At 38.2% G+C, this 15,234-nt stretch overlaps 1 protein-coding gene across 1 annotated transcript; it reads right to left on the bottom strand.

The window, feature by feature from the left end:
- Window positions 1–2,440: 2,440 nt before the first annotated feature.
- Window positions 2,441–9,834, bottom strand: LOC131785706 (uromodulin). The gene is made up of 7 exons (XM_066161229.1): window positions 9,426–9,834; window positions 6,813–6,866; window positions 6,053–6,303; window positions 5,144–5,236; window positions 4,362–4,682; window positions 3,022–3,095; window positions 2,441–2,466 (listed from the first exon to the last, which is right to left on the bottom strand). Exons 1-7 carry the CDS (start codon window positions 9,832–9,834, stop codon window positions 2,457–2,459), a joined length of 1,212 nt encoding a protein of 403 aa, XP_066017326.1. The 3' UTR covers window positions 2,441–2,456.
- Between the last annotated feature and the right edge of the window lie 5,400 nt (window positions 9,835–15,234).

The following is a 15,234-nucleotide window of genomic DNA, read 5'->3' as shown; positions in this document are numbered from 1 at the left end:
GGAATTCCTCTTAGAACACCTAAACTCCTGTACGCTTGTTTGTACTTTCTTTCCAGATTTGTCTTAGATCGCCTTCCAAATTATGCCGCAGTCATTTGAAACCACCCGCCCCTTCCCTGCTCTTTCTTTCTTTTTCTTTCAAGACCAGGGTAGTAAATTTTCATGCCATGAAAAGACTGAACTTCCTTGTGACCGTGACAAAAACTAATGGGAAACTTCCCCTCCTGCAATACACGCCTTTTTTTAGAGAAGTTGGTTCAATTTTTTCCCCATAAAACAGAACAACAGGTTTACATGCATTTGTTCTGGTGTTTTTTTTTCCCGAGCCAACCTTTAAGTCTTTCAGAGCATAGAAGAATCCCATGTATCACTTGCGGTAAGCGGCTAACCAGCTCATACAATCTGTGGTGAAGTGAATTGAAGTTTCTAGGCTTCACCGCATTTTTCATAGAGCAAACGCAAGGACCTGCCCGTAGACTTACACTCTCTTGCTCGTCAATTCCATCATCACTTCTGCTCCAATTTCGCAATCCCGCGTTCAGTCTTTCTGAGCATAGGACAATCTCCTTATGTATCGCTTGTTGCCAGCAGCTCACAAGCTCGTGTAACGGTGAAGAGAGGTTATAAGCTTTCATTGCATTCTTGATTAAGGTTCATTTCATTTCACTCTGTTTTTCACACGGATTTCATAGGAACCTTTCTCTATAACAACGTCGAGGCTGAGGTAAACCAAAATTTAACACTGACCTAAGGCCGGGAAAGTAATTCATATTATGTGCACTTTTGTTGTTGCTGTTGTTATTGTTTTGTTTTGGTTTTGTTTTTTCTTCTTTGTTGTCTTCCTCTTTTTAATGAGTGGTTTGAATAATTGAATAATTGCGTATGAAAATTTTCTGTTTCGCAACAAATTAGTTGCGCATCTTGGACGCGGCATCAGAAAACGTCTCACAGCATTTGGAAAACAACATGACATACCACAACAAAGCAAGCAATTAGATTTGATACGTTTCCTGGTTACGCTCGCATTTATTTTAGAGAAACAATTTACCATATGCTTGTATATGGAAGAATTTCAGACCTCTCGCCAGCTAGCTTGGCTCAACAGCTTAAGGTCTGAAACCTATTCGCCACGAAAAACTGGTGCCGCAGCGCTTATAATGAGGGGCTGCTCGCAGGGTAAAGAGAGTATAACTGTTGTTTTAATGAAACGTGTCGGAGGCCAAAAGCCTGTTAGCAGAAGGTAGTTTTGAAGAGGAATTTGAAGAATTTCTTCGCGATCGAGACACCACTCAGGACTATAAAATCTACGGCTAGCGTATCTGTGCATGCTAAATAAACTTAGTGGACACAAAAGAATATATGAGCTTTTCTTTTTCACTTTTTCGTTTGATAAGCATGAGAAGAGAAACCTATTGACTATGACTACCTACTCCTGTTGTTCGCCGAATATTTGACCAATTTTTGTGTCTGCTGCTTTAGAAAGCAGAATCGAACAAAGGAAGTACAACAAGAACATACTTGACAGTTAGGATACTTGTGCGAAACGAAATAGAGACACTCTCTAGAAAAATTTGACTAATTGGTGCGAAACTTATTTCAATATGCTAATGCTGCGCGGAGATTGGAAACCAAGAAACTGCAGAGAGACTTTGGTCAATTCTAGTCACTGCTACTTTTTGCAGGAGACAATTACCTATTTTTGTAAAAAGGAACTGATCTGCGACCATGCACAGTGGAATATTGCTAGGTCCTGCATTTTCATTATTCAACCTGGTGGTGATGAGAACCTCTCTTAGGTGGCCAATTCACGTTGTCAGTTGATAAAACCAAATTAGAGTTTAGATATTGAATTTAAGTTTGTCGTGGACGCTTTAACGATTTTACCAAGGATAGTTTTCTGGATTTTATATTATTAATAATTTTTGCGATAAAACGAGACGAAACGAAACGAACTCCAGGCGTGTCGCAACTAGTGGAAGGGAATTCTTTAATGGTCGTCTTCGAAGAACAAAAAACCGCGGAAAACCAAAGTTGACAGTTATCAGCCATTCAGTGCATCGAAATACACGGTTAGTAAACAATGCCATCGATTTAGCCGTAGAGGTTGCTCAACAAATGGTCAAAACGTACAAGAGACAAACTTACGATTTCGAGTCGATATCATAACGAAATTGAATAACAATGCATCGAAAAATAACCAGCATACATCTGTGCTAAGATCCTACATAATATCCAGTCAAAGAAGTACGTCCATATCTAAGATATAAAGATAATTATCAACTCTTCCTGAATCAAAATGATTCTTTGACCTATGTTTTAAACGGTAGTTCCCTTCTTTTTCTGTATATATCACCATTTCGGTTAGAAAATTTAATCACTCACCGAGAAGAATTACGTCCTCGTAAGTTTCTTCTTCTTCAGTTCCTTTTTCTTTCTTTGGCTCTTCCTCTAGCGGATTACGTACTTCTTCCCGGGAAAACAGGATCAGGAAAAGCCATGTGTGTGACATGCGCGTGCGTTCGCGAAAATTAAAGTCCAAGAAAGGGGGTGACTCTGCTCCCGAAAATGTAGTTTAAGATAAGAAAACTTGGAAATTTCGCAAATCATTCTTGGGGCTGAAAGGGTCATGGAGGGGGAGGGGGTATTTTGGTTGAACTTCGAGTTAAAAAAAAAAAAAAACAAAAACCCTTGACGAAAAAACGTTTCGCATGTTAATATTTTTTTAACCACACTTCCTCTCTCACAGGCAACATTGTCGATGAGGAAGTCACAGGAGGGGGATAATTTGGTTAATTTGTAGAAAAATGGGAGAAAATTTCTCACGCTGACTATTTCGTAAAACTCTTTTCAGTCACGCCTAACAGGCATCCCACGTAAAAAATGCCCATCATAGGAAAGCTGGGGAAGTATGTGGTGTATTGTTCATTCATGATGTCGAAACGCTACATTTTTTTTATGATTATCCATAATCTGAACCTTGGCCATTAATCAGTTTTAAAGTCGGGCACGAGCCATTCTTACCTTCCATCAAAAGTAGTATAATGAGGGTCCCCTGTAGCAATGCACATTTTAACAGGATTCTCTACCATGGTGATCTGTTCATAAGTAAAGGGAAATAATGACCAAATATTTAAGATAAATAATCTAAAAGAAGCGTTGGCTTGGTATTTAGTGTTTTTATATTGAATTAAGTCGAACCAAGTGTAATCTTCAGACTTTCCCGTTCCCAACGAGTTTTGGTCAAAGGAGGAAATTAAGTGTTAACAACTGAGTTGAAAACGTAAACTAGCCACAGTAAAGAGTTAGAAGGCTGACGTTTCGAGCGTTAGCCCTTCGTCAGGGCGATTGAAAAGGAGTATGTGGTCAAAGGAGTTTGGTACCTCAAATAAGTCTTGGTTCTTGTTTCACGAACCAGCTCCGGTTTACGAAACACTAAGCCAGTCTCGATCTTGAAACGAGTCACGCTTTTCTTTCTTTTTTTTTTTTTTTTTTATCGAGTCATCTGCCCATTTGTTGGTGCCGAAATAAGGGCTCGAGAACGAGGCGAAGTGTGAGGTCGCACCGAAACCAGGAAAAATGTAAAGTTAGAGTAATGAATTAAAAGATGCTTCAAAAGTATGAAAGCCAATTCTGCCGAACACCGTAAAAAAGTTGTTGCCGGATGAGAACTTACAGATGAGTGAGGGGAAATTGCTAAACCCTAAAACTTTAAATGCTTGGATGTACGACCTCTTTCAGTCACTAACATTCCAGAGTTCTCACTCGTATTCCCGTGTAGTCTTACTTCAGTCGTTTAGATGTCATCGTCTAACCGTCTACCGCGCTGATTCGTAGCGAGCACTCTTCGCTGTCTTCGCTCTGTGTAAAAATAGTTGGCGAAATTGATTCGAGTATTTTGGCTACAACGTTCTATGTCCTTTCGAACGATTCCGGAGCACGATTTGCACTACATATCCTCAAGTTTTGAACTTACAGGTCTTCGCCGGTGCAAATTTTTTGTCTGTTTAATTTAATGTCGGTATTTAAATCATTTTTCTTAATTCTCAAGACGAAAGGTAAAGTAGAGTAGATCAAAATCTGGTCGATATGCGATCATCATTCCCATTAATACCGTAAACAACTGAACAATAATCCATTCATTAAAACAACGCGGAATATACGTTACAATGACCCTAAAGAGAGCATCTATTACATTGGAATGAGCACAGTGTTCCATTTCAATGTAGAGTTTTAAAATAATCGGTGCAGATGGCTAAAAGCCGCCTTAATCTTTTTTGGATGCTTTAATACGGAACTACAATTAGTGACGAAAATGCATTCTTGTAGGAACTTTAATCAATTTGAAATTTAAAACGACCTACCACGACGGGCGGGAGTTCGTAGAAGGTCCAAAAAGTATCTCTGTAATCTGTATGTGTAACTGTAAAGGTAAACGCAGACGGAGCTAACGGTTGGTTTGTGTTGTCACACACTGCTTGAATTGATACATCATGCCATCTGTCTTCGTCACCGGGTTTTAGGTTTAGTTCGCACTTGCTTGCCAAAGAGCTCCTCACTTGTTTCAATGTTCCAAACTTGACCTTAAGTTCGCCGCCTCGAATGGGAAGTGTTGGTCGCAGTTGTATTTTGTTGAAAGCATTCTCCACATCACATTGCGTGACATTCAGATACGAAGGCCTGATCTACAGTAAGTCACATGTAAAGATACAAGGGTTTTTCAAAGCAATAGCTTTGTTCATCCATTTAATCTTTTCTAAATTATTTTTCTTCTCAGGTTGAGAGAATGTCCAATAATAATAATAATAATATTGCTTACTTGAACCAAAACCCCACCCCCCCAAAAAAGGTGAACGGTGTCTACGTCATCACCCGCAGTTATCAATAATAGCAAACTCTAATAGGAGGGTCTATTTTTCCGCCATTGGTTGTATAAATGGCAGTGGGTTGATTACCATCACGATAAAAGTGCTGCAAACATTAATTGCTGTTCGTTAAGAACCTTTTCACAGACTATGATCAACAATAATAAAACTTCTGGCTTCACTGCTGTCCAAATCTCTCCAAAAAATTAGTTAGGGAAGTAACGAATAATTCGTGCGGTCATTGTTAGCTAACGGTGATTTTCTAGTTGACTTGGACTTACCTCGATTCCCGCAAAAAACAAGGGGCTCGTTACCGCATTGGTCCAGCTGTTGTTATCGTTTGTGTTGTATCTCGCTCTAATGTTGCATCTTAGCTGTAAAATTTTAAATGAAATAACGAATCAGTGATTAGAAAATATGGTACTCTGATCCCTGTTCCAGGGTAACGTGGGAATTCACCAGTGATTTATTTGTTTAATTCTATCTTACAGTGAAGGGCACATAATATTCTGCAACACCACTAGAATGGCGGTAAGTTTCTGTTCAACTTGGAATAATATAATCAGAGCTCTAAAATGGAATTTTAGCATTTGATAACTAAATTGCCTTTTTAGCAGGAATCATATATTTTCAAGTGTTCATCAGTGTTAGGGCCGAATATAAAGAAACACTAATTTTAGGTCTTACGTCATTTAATTCATTACTGGTACTCAAGATGTTAGGTCTCCTCTGTCATTACAAGCACTTTATCCATAAAAAAAGTAAGTAGCTAATAACTAAAAACTTCACTGCTATCTATATAGAATCTATGCATTAGTCAACTCAGGAATCTGAACGTGGGATTATAAAAATCGACTGCACAGTCAGTTCGAGAATTCCGATCAAATATTTTTGTAATTAGCGCGAAGAGAGAATTACAAACAAGCTGTATTAATTTTTCATTCACTTAATTTTCAGAGTGCCTTTTCGTTCATACATTCCTTGATTGCATCTCTAATCAAATTCGGACCAAAATAATAATATCAAGAAATCAATTTTTAAAGGTCCAAACGAGCAAACACTGCACTGAAAAAGGAAATGCGGTATGCAAAATGTTTCTAGGGGCCAAGTAGTTATGCATCGGTCTTTTTAAAAGAAAGCCGATACATGTTGAGGAAGACCATAAGAAGTATAGCAACAGATGTAATTACCCAGGATCCAGCTTCGAAGTCCGCACTTCTTAGTTCAGAGTGTCTTATGTCACACTTGCTTTCATTTGGATTTTCACAAATGGTTTTAGGTGGCTTGCCTTTGCCGTTTTCAAACCAGTGAATCTTGAAAGAAACATTGTTCCAAGTTGGGAAATTGAAAGAACATTTGAGAGTTGAAGGTTCGCCGTTATCTACGTAGCTGATGTTTGGAACTGGTACATTGGCAAATGGAAAATCTTTAAGGGTCGACACTAAAATAAGATTAAGAAATCGTAGATATCAAAACTAAATTAAATGAATTATGAAATGATGCTCATCATTAGCTGCGCTGGTGAGACTAAAAAGAACAAAACAAAACAAAACAAAACAAAGTGAAAAAAAAGGCCAAAAATAACATTCAAAGAAAAAAAGCATGTAAAAAACCTCAAATCAAAACAAAACAGAAAAAATTAAATCAACTCTCAAGAAACTAATACAAAAACAAATACACAAACAAACCAAAGAAAAGAAGAAAAAATAAGTCATAATTGAGTTAGACGCATCTTATTGATTGTAACGTCCACTTTCACATGATATTACGCTTGCGGATATTTGTGGCACAAAAGACTGATTGTGCGTAAGACTCTTGCACCCTTCGGGTCAAGAAGTCTTTAAATGCCGAGAACTTTAAAATTAATAAAAAAGAAAGAAATGGAGTCTTAGTCTTAGTTTTATGCTCTGTGTAACAGATCAAACATCCGTGCATGGGTATTTTACTAACCTGTGCAGTTTGGCCATAGCCCAGACTGACCTCTTGGGCATGGTCGCGCTGTCCCTATAACAAAATGGAACAAGAAAATGTAATTTGGAAATGAATCAGCTTGGCAAAAGTCGTTAAGCCCCCTGTCCCCTCTCTCCCCTTCCCCGCAACGCGTTGCCTCCTTCCAGTCAATAAAATTTTACCTGAATTCAACTTTGTTCGCCTTACATATGCTAATCTAAACTGTTTGAATTAATACAACATCTGTATACTCGAATTAGCCATAAAATCTACAATACCCCCACGAATTTTTTTTTTACTCAAAATTTATTGTCGTTTAGAATATGTACCAGAAAGATAAATGATAGAATAATCGTAGTTAAGAGGAACTATGTGGTGATATTTTCGGTCAAATTGCTGTTCGAGAACATTTCCCTTACTGCAGCATACGTAATAAAATTGAAGATGAAATTTACATCCTTATTAACTGCCCCATATTGTTACAACAATAGGCCTCTCCGTGGCCATAACAGGTCTCAAACACTATCATTTAAAATTCTGAAAATACGAGTACCGTTGGATAGCGTTTTAGAGCCCTTGTTTAGAGTTGTTGAAGAAGAATCAAAGCAGCCAACCAAATGTTTGAAAGGCTTTTCAGCTTTGACCTTCGAGAAAACCGGTCTTAAATCACATACTAATAAAATAGTGATTTCGTTTGTCCTTGAGAAACATAGAATACGCGACGTAATTCTTACAGGAATACTTTTACACATTCAGAAGAAATCTAGTGTCAGCATGCCGGCAGACAAACAGCAGCAAGTCACCTAAAATTTACTCTCACTCCTACTTCCACATTTTGTAGCCCACTATGTCCTAATAATTTTGGTGTAGTTTTTTTTGTGAAAATATATTTCAGTTTTCGAGAAATTATTTTTTTCGTTTGACCGCTCAAATATGCAAATTTTCACCTTGACCATTACCTGAGTTGTGTGACCTCATGTAGCGGATATACTTAACATAATCCTTTGTCTAATCTTCTAAACTTAATCTCCTGTCATTATTGAAGCTGGCAAAGAAATATTTATTTTTTGGTAAATATTTTTGTCCGAGATACTTTTCCGATGTCGAATAGTAGCATCAAAACAAAGACAGTTTTAACAATTACCGATACAACAGAATCTGCTGAGCTTCAAGCTTTTAAGTGCCACTCTCGCTAAGAGCGGTCCTCTTGACTTCCCGTCGGAAAAAAAGTTTACTTTTATTTTTTGCCCATGAAAAGAATTTAGGACACATATTTAAAAAATAGTTTAGTTGTTCTCCAATTCTCGGTTTTTTGCGTCGCCACAAGTCAAAAATGATTTTTGGCCAGACTACCCCTGTGAACATCGATCGAAAGAGTAAATTTCAAAGATTTTGTCCAGCGCGCAGCGACTGCAATAATGTAGCTCACGGAATTTTATCTCACTACAAGTTACAAGATGTATTCAGTTAGTTCACAGACAAAATATGGAAACTTCAGCTGAAATATTTTTCATATCAGCGTGATCAGAGGAGACCCTTCTCTTCAACCTTAATTTGCATATCAAAAATTCACTACTTTGTACGAAAGAATTCTCGAAATAAAGACGTTAATCGGACTGAAAAATCATATCAGTGCATAGTTTATACACCAATGAGGTTACGGATTGCCTCAAACCCGCGGGTATATCTCTAGCTTCCATCCACCAACTTCTTAAAAACAGCGCAAATCCATGTATTTGCCCAATTGCGCTCGTGTCAAAGATCATTTGCATGATTCTTAAAATTGACCGAGATCTCGTTTTGACCGTTCAAACTTCGTTTTTTTATCTTCTTCAATTCGTCTCTGTCTTTGATTTATACCAACTCTTGTTGGTATAAATCACTACAATTGATACATAACAACACTGAGTTATCCATATCACCGACTCGGCAATCGCGAATACTGATCGACAACCCAAGATAAGAATATCTAAATTTCGAATGTCTGAAAGACAATTTTAGGACAAGAAGGCCATTCCTGGACACCTCTCGTTTTCTGCACATCGTTGACAAGGAAAAAGTGTTAGCAATAAATGTTTGATTGCCCAGCTGTATTGAGAGAGCCAGAGAACAGTTGTACGCAACAAGATGAATGTTTCGCCAGTGTTAAATTTTTAATATCCGGGTCAGCAAGAAAGCACTTTTCTAATTTCCGCGAGCTAAAGACTTAGTTTCGCCTTAGATGCTCGACACATCTGAGTCATATTTCCACCTATTTTCAGTGAAGAACAGGAGAAAAAGTGACATTGTAAAGAACTTTAAAAAAGCGTGATGTTACATTTCATCATTGATCTATTATGTTGCCGCATTAAGCTTAAGTAGATTTGGTTCGGTTGTCTCAACAAAATTAGTGTTGCTTACGAAGTGAAGTCTATTTCTGTCATCTTTACATTCAGCGCTCCTTTTGGTTTGATTCGCCTTGTCAATTAATAATTTCCTTCCTTCAACACGTTCTAATTCAAGTCGCAATTACTTCAAAATCCTTTATCAACAAAAATGTTCAAGGACGTCCTCTCATACGGCATGTACGGATATGGGTGTTAAATAAGTTATTAAAAATGCCTCGCAACAAACCTGCGCAATATGCCGTGGGGCAGCCAAAAGTTGCCGTGAGATGGTAGACAAAATAGTGATCGTTGCAGTTTTTTACTTTAATTGGAAGCGCCAAGCAGCCATTATTCATGCCATTGTAGTTCATACATGCTGTTTTATCGACGATACCATCTGCTGTAGCCGGATGAGGAGGCTTCATCCAAATTGGAGCATACGTTCCACAGTGATAGGAAGCTATTTTCGTCTCAGGCATTTCCCCACCAACCTTGTTTATAAAGCGATACCATCCAGTTTGGAGTTTATCGTCACAAATTAGCGGATCTATTCCGGCCCTTGGCTTATAACCAGTGCTTCTATACGCATTGTTTATGGTACTGTGTGAAACACAAGGGTCTGTCGAACTAGGGGTTTGAGCTTTTGAAAAAGCCATTCTCGCAAATAATATTATGAAGACAAACAGGAGAGGCATAATATTGCCGACTGTTTGAACTCGGATCGATTACGAAAAATGATTGCAAAATCTAGATCCGCGAGTTCTACTCACAAACGATACTGATAAGATCTGCAGGGGCAGGGAAGATAAATAGAAATTCGATATCATCCACACATGCGCTGTTTCAGGATGGTTTCTGAAACGAGGTCACTGCATTTGCTTTCCTAACCACTTTTGAAACGTTGCCGCTGTTATTTCTAAGAGCTAAATTCAACGGCATAGGGTAAAATTTGGACTGGAATATGTTTTGAACTATTTTTTTGGACCATTCTAGACCATTTTTTTAGACCATTTTATCGGAAGGGAAGCACACCATTAGTACTCAGCGAGGGTGGGATGCAGTCTATCAGTACTAATGGAGGGGTGGGGCACAGTGTTATCTGTCAGGGAGGGGTGAGAGAGAACTATTACAACGCAGGGAGGGGTGGGAGGTGGTTGTAATAGTAAAAGCTACTGGATCAACCTTTGAACGACCGGGGCCTGATGTATTGAATTTAACATCACTAAAAGAGCAACTGATACCACCTCGCATACCCTTTATGCAAATACGTGAACTATCTAGAGTTGGTCAATCATCTATTCATAGAAACATTGTCTATGTACCAAGTGATGTAAATTCAACTGTTCATTGTCTCCCAAGGCCAATAAGTGATTCAAAAACCATTCCAATAAAACTTAAAAGGCATTTCAGTTAAAAGCATCACTATCAGTTTTAGAATGTTAGACCTAAAAAAGTATTAGATGCAGCCAGATATCTTGTAGACACCCCTGGTGAAAATATCAGAAGGATCTTTAAGGATCCATAGAGATCTTCATGAGGACCTTTGAGGATCCTTTTGAGGATCTTCATGAGGATCTCGGGAAAATCTTCGAAGATCTTCAAATTCTTGTTAAGATTTTCAAGGATCTTTCATTTTCTTGCCAAGATCTTCAAGAGTCTCTGAAAATCTTACCAAGATCTTCAAGACAAGAACTTTGAAGATCTTCAAATGATCTTTGAAAAAATATTTGAGGATCTTCCAAATTCTTGTCAAGATCTTCAAAGATCTTTCATTTTCTTGCCAAGATCTTCACGGATCTTTCATTTTCCTGCCAAGATCCTAAGGATCTTGTCTGGATCTGCAAAGATCATGCTAAGAACTTTGATGATCCTTTAACCCTTTTAACTCCCAAGATCTCATTGGTAATTCTTCCTACTGCCTTAAAGTACTGATGATTTCAATTTCGAAAATTTCAACTGGTAGTCCCCTAATTGAGTTTTCATCTTTATTCGCTCCACTAATCTGCTTGGTTCTGTGTTGATATTGAAAGGAGAAATTCTGTCTTGGACACTCATGGGAGTTAAAGGGTTAAAGATCTTTGAAAATTCTTTGAGGATCCTTTAAATCCTTGATAATATCTTCCAGGATCTTTTACTTTCCTGCCAAGAACCTTAAAGATCTTGCCTTAATCTTCAAAAATCTTGACAAGAATTTTGAAGATCCTTTAAAGATCTTTGAAAAGTATTTAAGAATCTTTCAAATTCTTCTTAAGATCTTCAAGGATTTCTAATTTTCTTACCAAAATCTTCAAGGATCTTTCATTTTCCCGCCAAGATCCTTAACAAGCTTGTTGAATCTTTAAAGATCACAACAAACATTTTGAAGTTATATTACAGATCCTTCCAATTTTGATAAGAAAATCGGCAGATATGGGGTGAAGCATGAACTTAACCATTGGAGAATGGATGTAAAGGTTTGTTATGTAAACTTGGTGTAAACAACAAGGGTTACAATAGGTTTATGGCCAAAAGAAGAAAGCTCGGAGTAAGTTAAAAAGAAAAACTGAACCAAATATCAAAAAATGAAGATAGAACTTTTTTAAATTTCTAAATGAGAATTACTCATCTTCTTTAACACTTAAAAAGACCACAAATAAAAAAAACACTATTTAAAACATTGGTTTTACATAACTTTTATTTTGTCGTAATCAAACACTTTTTAACTTGCCATTTTAAATAGATAAAACAAATACAAAATACTACCTTTATTAAAAATTTAGGGCCAAGTACCCCTGAGCTGTACTGTATTTCCTCAAACTAGCACCTGGGCACTTATTTCGTATTCCGGCTAGAAGGAGGGGCGCTTATTATAAAGAGATCACTTGATCGAGGGTAGCACTTATTGCGAAATTATTAAAATGGTCAGATTCTGTTGTACTTGAAGCTTAGAAAGTTATAAAAAACATGGCTGCCACAATAGAAACAGGTTTTACTTATTATTCTCTACTATTTAAGAAAGTGAGGGAGGAAGGGGGGGGGGGGCTATTCCATGGAGAGGCCTGTTTGATATGTTTGATATTATGACCTAGGAGGTAGGTGCTTATTCAGTGGAGGGTTCCTTTTAGAGCCACTGGGTGCTAATTTGAGGAAATACAGTATTTAAGATTAATGATAATCATTGGGTCTGTTTCTTACTCAAATCATTACATTTTTAATTGATAGCCCTTCAAATATCAGGCCAGAATTTGTTCATGGTCTTTGCTGAGTATTTCCTTACAATACAACCTGGATGGGAAAAAATCAGAGAACTTGTGGGTCATGGCAGACCTACGAAGCGAAAATTGAAGGTGCTCTCCCCTGACCTTCAAAAAGGAACGTGTATTTGCAGCCTTCAGAATGTTTTCAGTGATGTAAAGGATACAGTGGGCTCCTTTTTATACTTGAATTCTTATTTAGAACAAAAGTTCCGTTTTATGGATTCCGCTAAATTTTTCATGTCTCCTTATTTACGAAATTTATTGTGCTGCTCAGCTACATAAATTGAAGGCTTTTCTCCTAAAGGAATGACATGCAAGCGGAAAGCTTTTCTGACGGAAAAATCAAATAACTTTGCACTATAAATATGGCAGCAAAAGCACATCGGACCTAGTTCTTGCGCTATTCCTAAGTCTAAGATGAAAGAAAAAAAAAAAGAAGAAGAAGCTCGTCTGCCTCGTAAAGGCGACTTTAAAATGCGCCTACAAAGCGAAATTTGAAATAAGCCACTCTGTCATTCGCCAATCTTCTGGTAGCGCCCGGTATCGCCTGCCATCCCAATTTTCTGATGGTGACCGTAATCATTCAGTTTGTTTTACCGAGTTCTTGCTAATCAGAAGCCATATTGGTGATATGCCTACTTCTTGGTAACGAGCTCTTCCACTGGAAAAGCGCAATTCCTCGTAATTACCAACGTCTTTCCAGAGACCCACCCTCATAGCTGACAAAGTTTTCCTTAAAACGCCCTTTTTTAGCTCGTATTTCTCCTGGTTCGGGAAAGAAACTTCAGAGGGCATTCAGTGAGTGCTATCCACTGATCACTCAAGTCTACTCCCCTCATTAGAGAACTGTACATTTAGTCTGCACTAAACAGCAAATAACACAGTAGAGTAAACCGAATGAGGTTACTTAGGGAAACCTACCGAGAACCAACCTCATATATTGCCTGAGGCATACATACATGCATATATTCGCAACTGATATACCATATACAATCCTGATATACAGTCAATTCCTTACACATTCAAAAAAAGGTATACATTACTAACATGCAAACTTCACCAAGTCGGGATTAACGGAGATGGGCAACTGCTTACGAGGACGTTACTACGGTTATACGGAGGCCAGAAAAACCTGCCAGAAAAAAACCACTTTGGGGAAAAAATATGACAGGGAATCTGGGTAGGAACCGTGGCCCAAACTCAGAGCAGTTGGCAGCCCGTCCCACGAGACTTCACAGTTAAACAAAATAAGTTTTCAAACGAAAATAACTTTGTCATCAGCCAGAGGTGGACGGTTGATTCTGAGGCCTAGATGGACACAACGTGCTACACTCCCCCTTAGGGGCCATTGCATCATTACCCTTGTCGTATCTCGTGCCGACAAAATATTTATTTCTTCCTTATTCGCAGACTCAATCGCCAGAAATACCATATTTTGATTACTTTTGGCTGAGCAAAGTTTTTTGTTTACCACCGGCCTGCGGATTTGACTTTCCTTTTTACTTGACCGATTTCTAATCCCTTTGGTTTGGCAGCAGATGGCAAACTTCTTGTCTTTCCATGTGACACAAGCTAAATTTTCGCTTAGTCGAAAGGGGGATTCACCTCTCTGAAGTCTTTTGACCAGTTCGTTGCTCGGGTGAACAATGTCTTTCGGCAGGAACTTCCTTCCCTCACAGTTCCACCATCTAGAATTCATCATCTTTCCAACTCCGAAAAAAGAGTGGTACACTGGTAAGCTAGTTGTCAACATACAACCTGTATCCCCTATCGACATAAGGCTCGATTAGCTAGCTAAAGAACTTCACGCATGGCCAGGTCTCTGCTTGCCGCAGGACTTTCCTTGCCGATGTAAATCATGGTGTTGAGGACATAGCCAGTTGCAGAATCTGTCACGACAAAACCTTTCAGCTCAAATCGACTTCTTTTCAAAGGCAAAAATTGCCTAAATTGTTCTCGTCCCTTGAACATTATCAGAGCCTCATCCAAAGACAAATTCTGCGATGGTTCATAAACTTCTGTAAATCTGGGCAGCAAGGCATTCAAAAACGGCCTGATTTTCGACAGTTTGTCTCTATTAGAGTCAGAAGGGTCTGGAGCATAGTTGTTGTCGACAAAGTGCATGCAAAAACCGCAGAATTGGAAGGTAGCGATCTCTCGATTTTATATTTTGAAATCAGAGGGTGCTTCCTTGTCAGAATCCACGTGGGCAACACGAAGAAAGGCAACAGGAAGATCGTCTTCGTCCACAAAAGCTAATCCGGTCGCCTCCGCAGCTGCCATTTCAAATCATTCCGCTAGCGAATTTACGCTAAACATACGGCTACGCCATATTTAAAAGGCCATCGCAAAATGCACAAGTGATAAAGCAAAAAATTCGAAAAAATAATATATTTTGAGTTTCGAATAGCTGTTTTCACAGAGATGTCTTTATTCTCTTTCAAATATTTTGCAATTCGCGGGAAAAGTGTTTACGAACAACTGACTGTTTGCTGCGTGGGATACTGTCTTTTCAGTGTGCTCTGGTAATGAACAACTTTGTCAACAAACGAACGTGTGACATATTCCGGAACAATATAGCTAAAACACTATTTCATAAAACGAAAGCTTTTATCGTAACAAATGTAAGGTTTGAAAACTGGAAAATATCAGTCGAGACATATCCTCGGATATTCTCCATTTTTTAAAATTTATTTATTATCTTACTTTTATTGGTTTTATTCGGTCTACTGATGCGCTTCGACCAATCGTGCGCGCGCAAAAATATTTGATGATTTATAACCGTCGGTATTTTAAGGCAACTGAGATAATCGGGTGCAT

Source organism: Pocillopora verrucosa, chromosome 14 (genome assembly GCF_036669915.1).
Source record: "Pocillopora verrucosa isolate sample1 chromosome 14, ASM3666991v2, whole genome shotgun sequence".
Classification (NCBI taxonomy): Eukaryota; Metazoa; Cnidaria; class Anthozoa; order Scleractinia; family Pocilloporidae; genus Pocillopora; species Pocillopora verrucosa.
The sequence above is the reverse complement of the archived record's forward strand: the minus strand, read 5'-3'. Positions and strand labels throughout refer to the sequence as shown.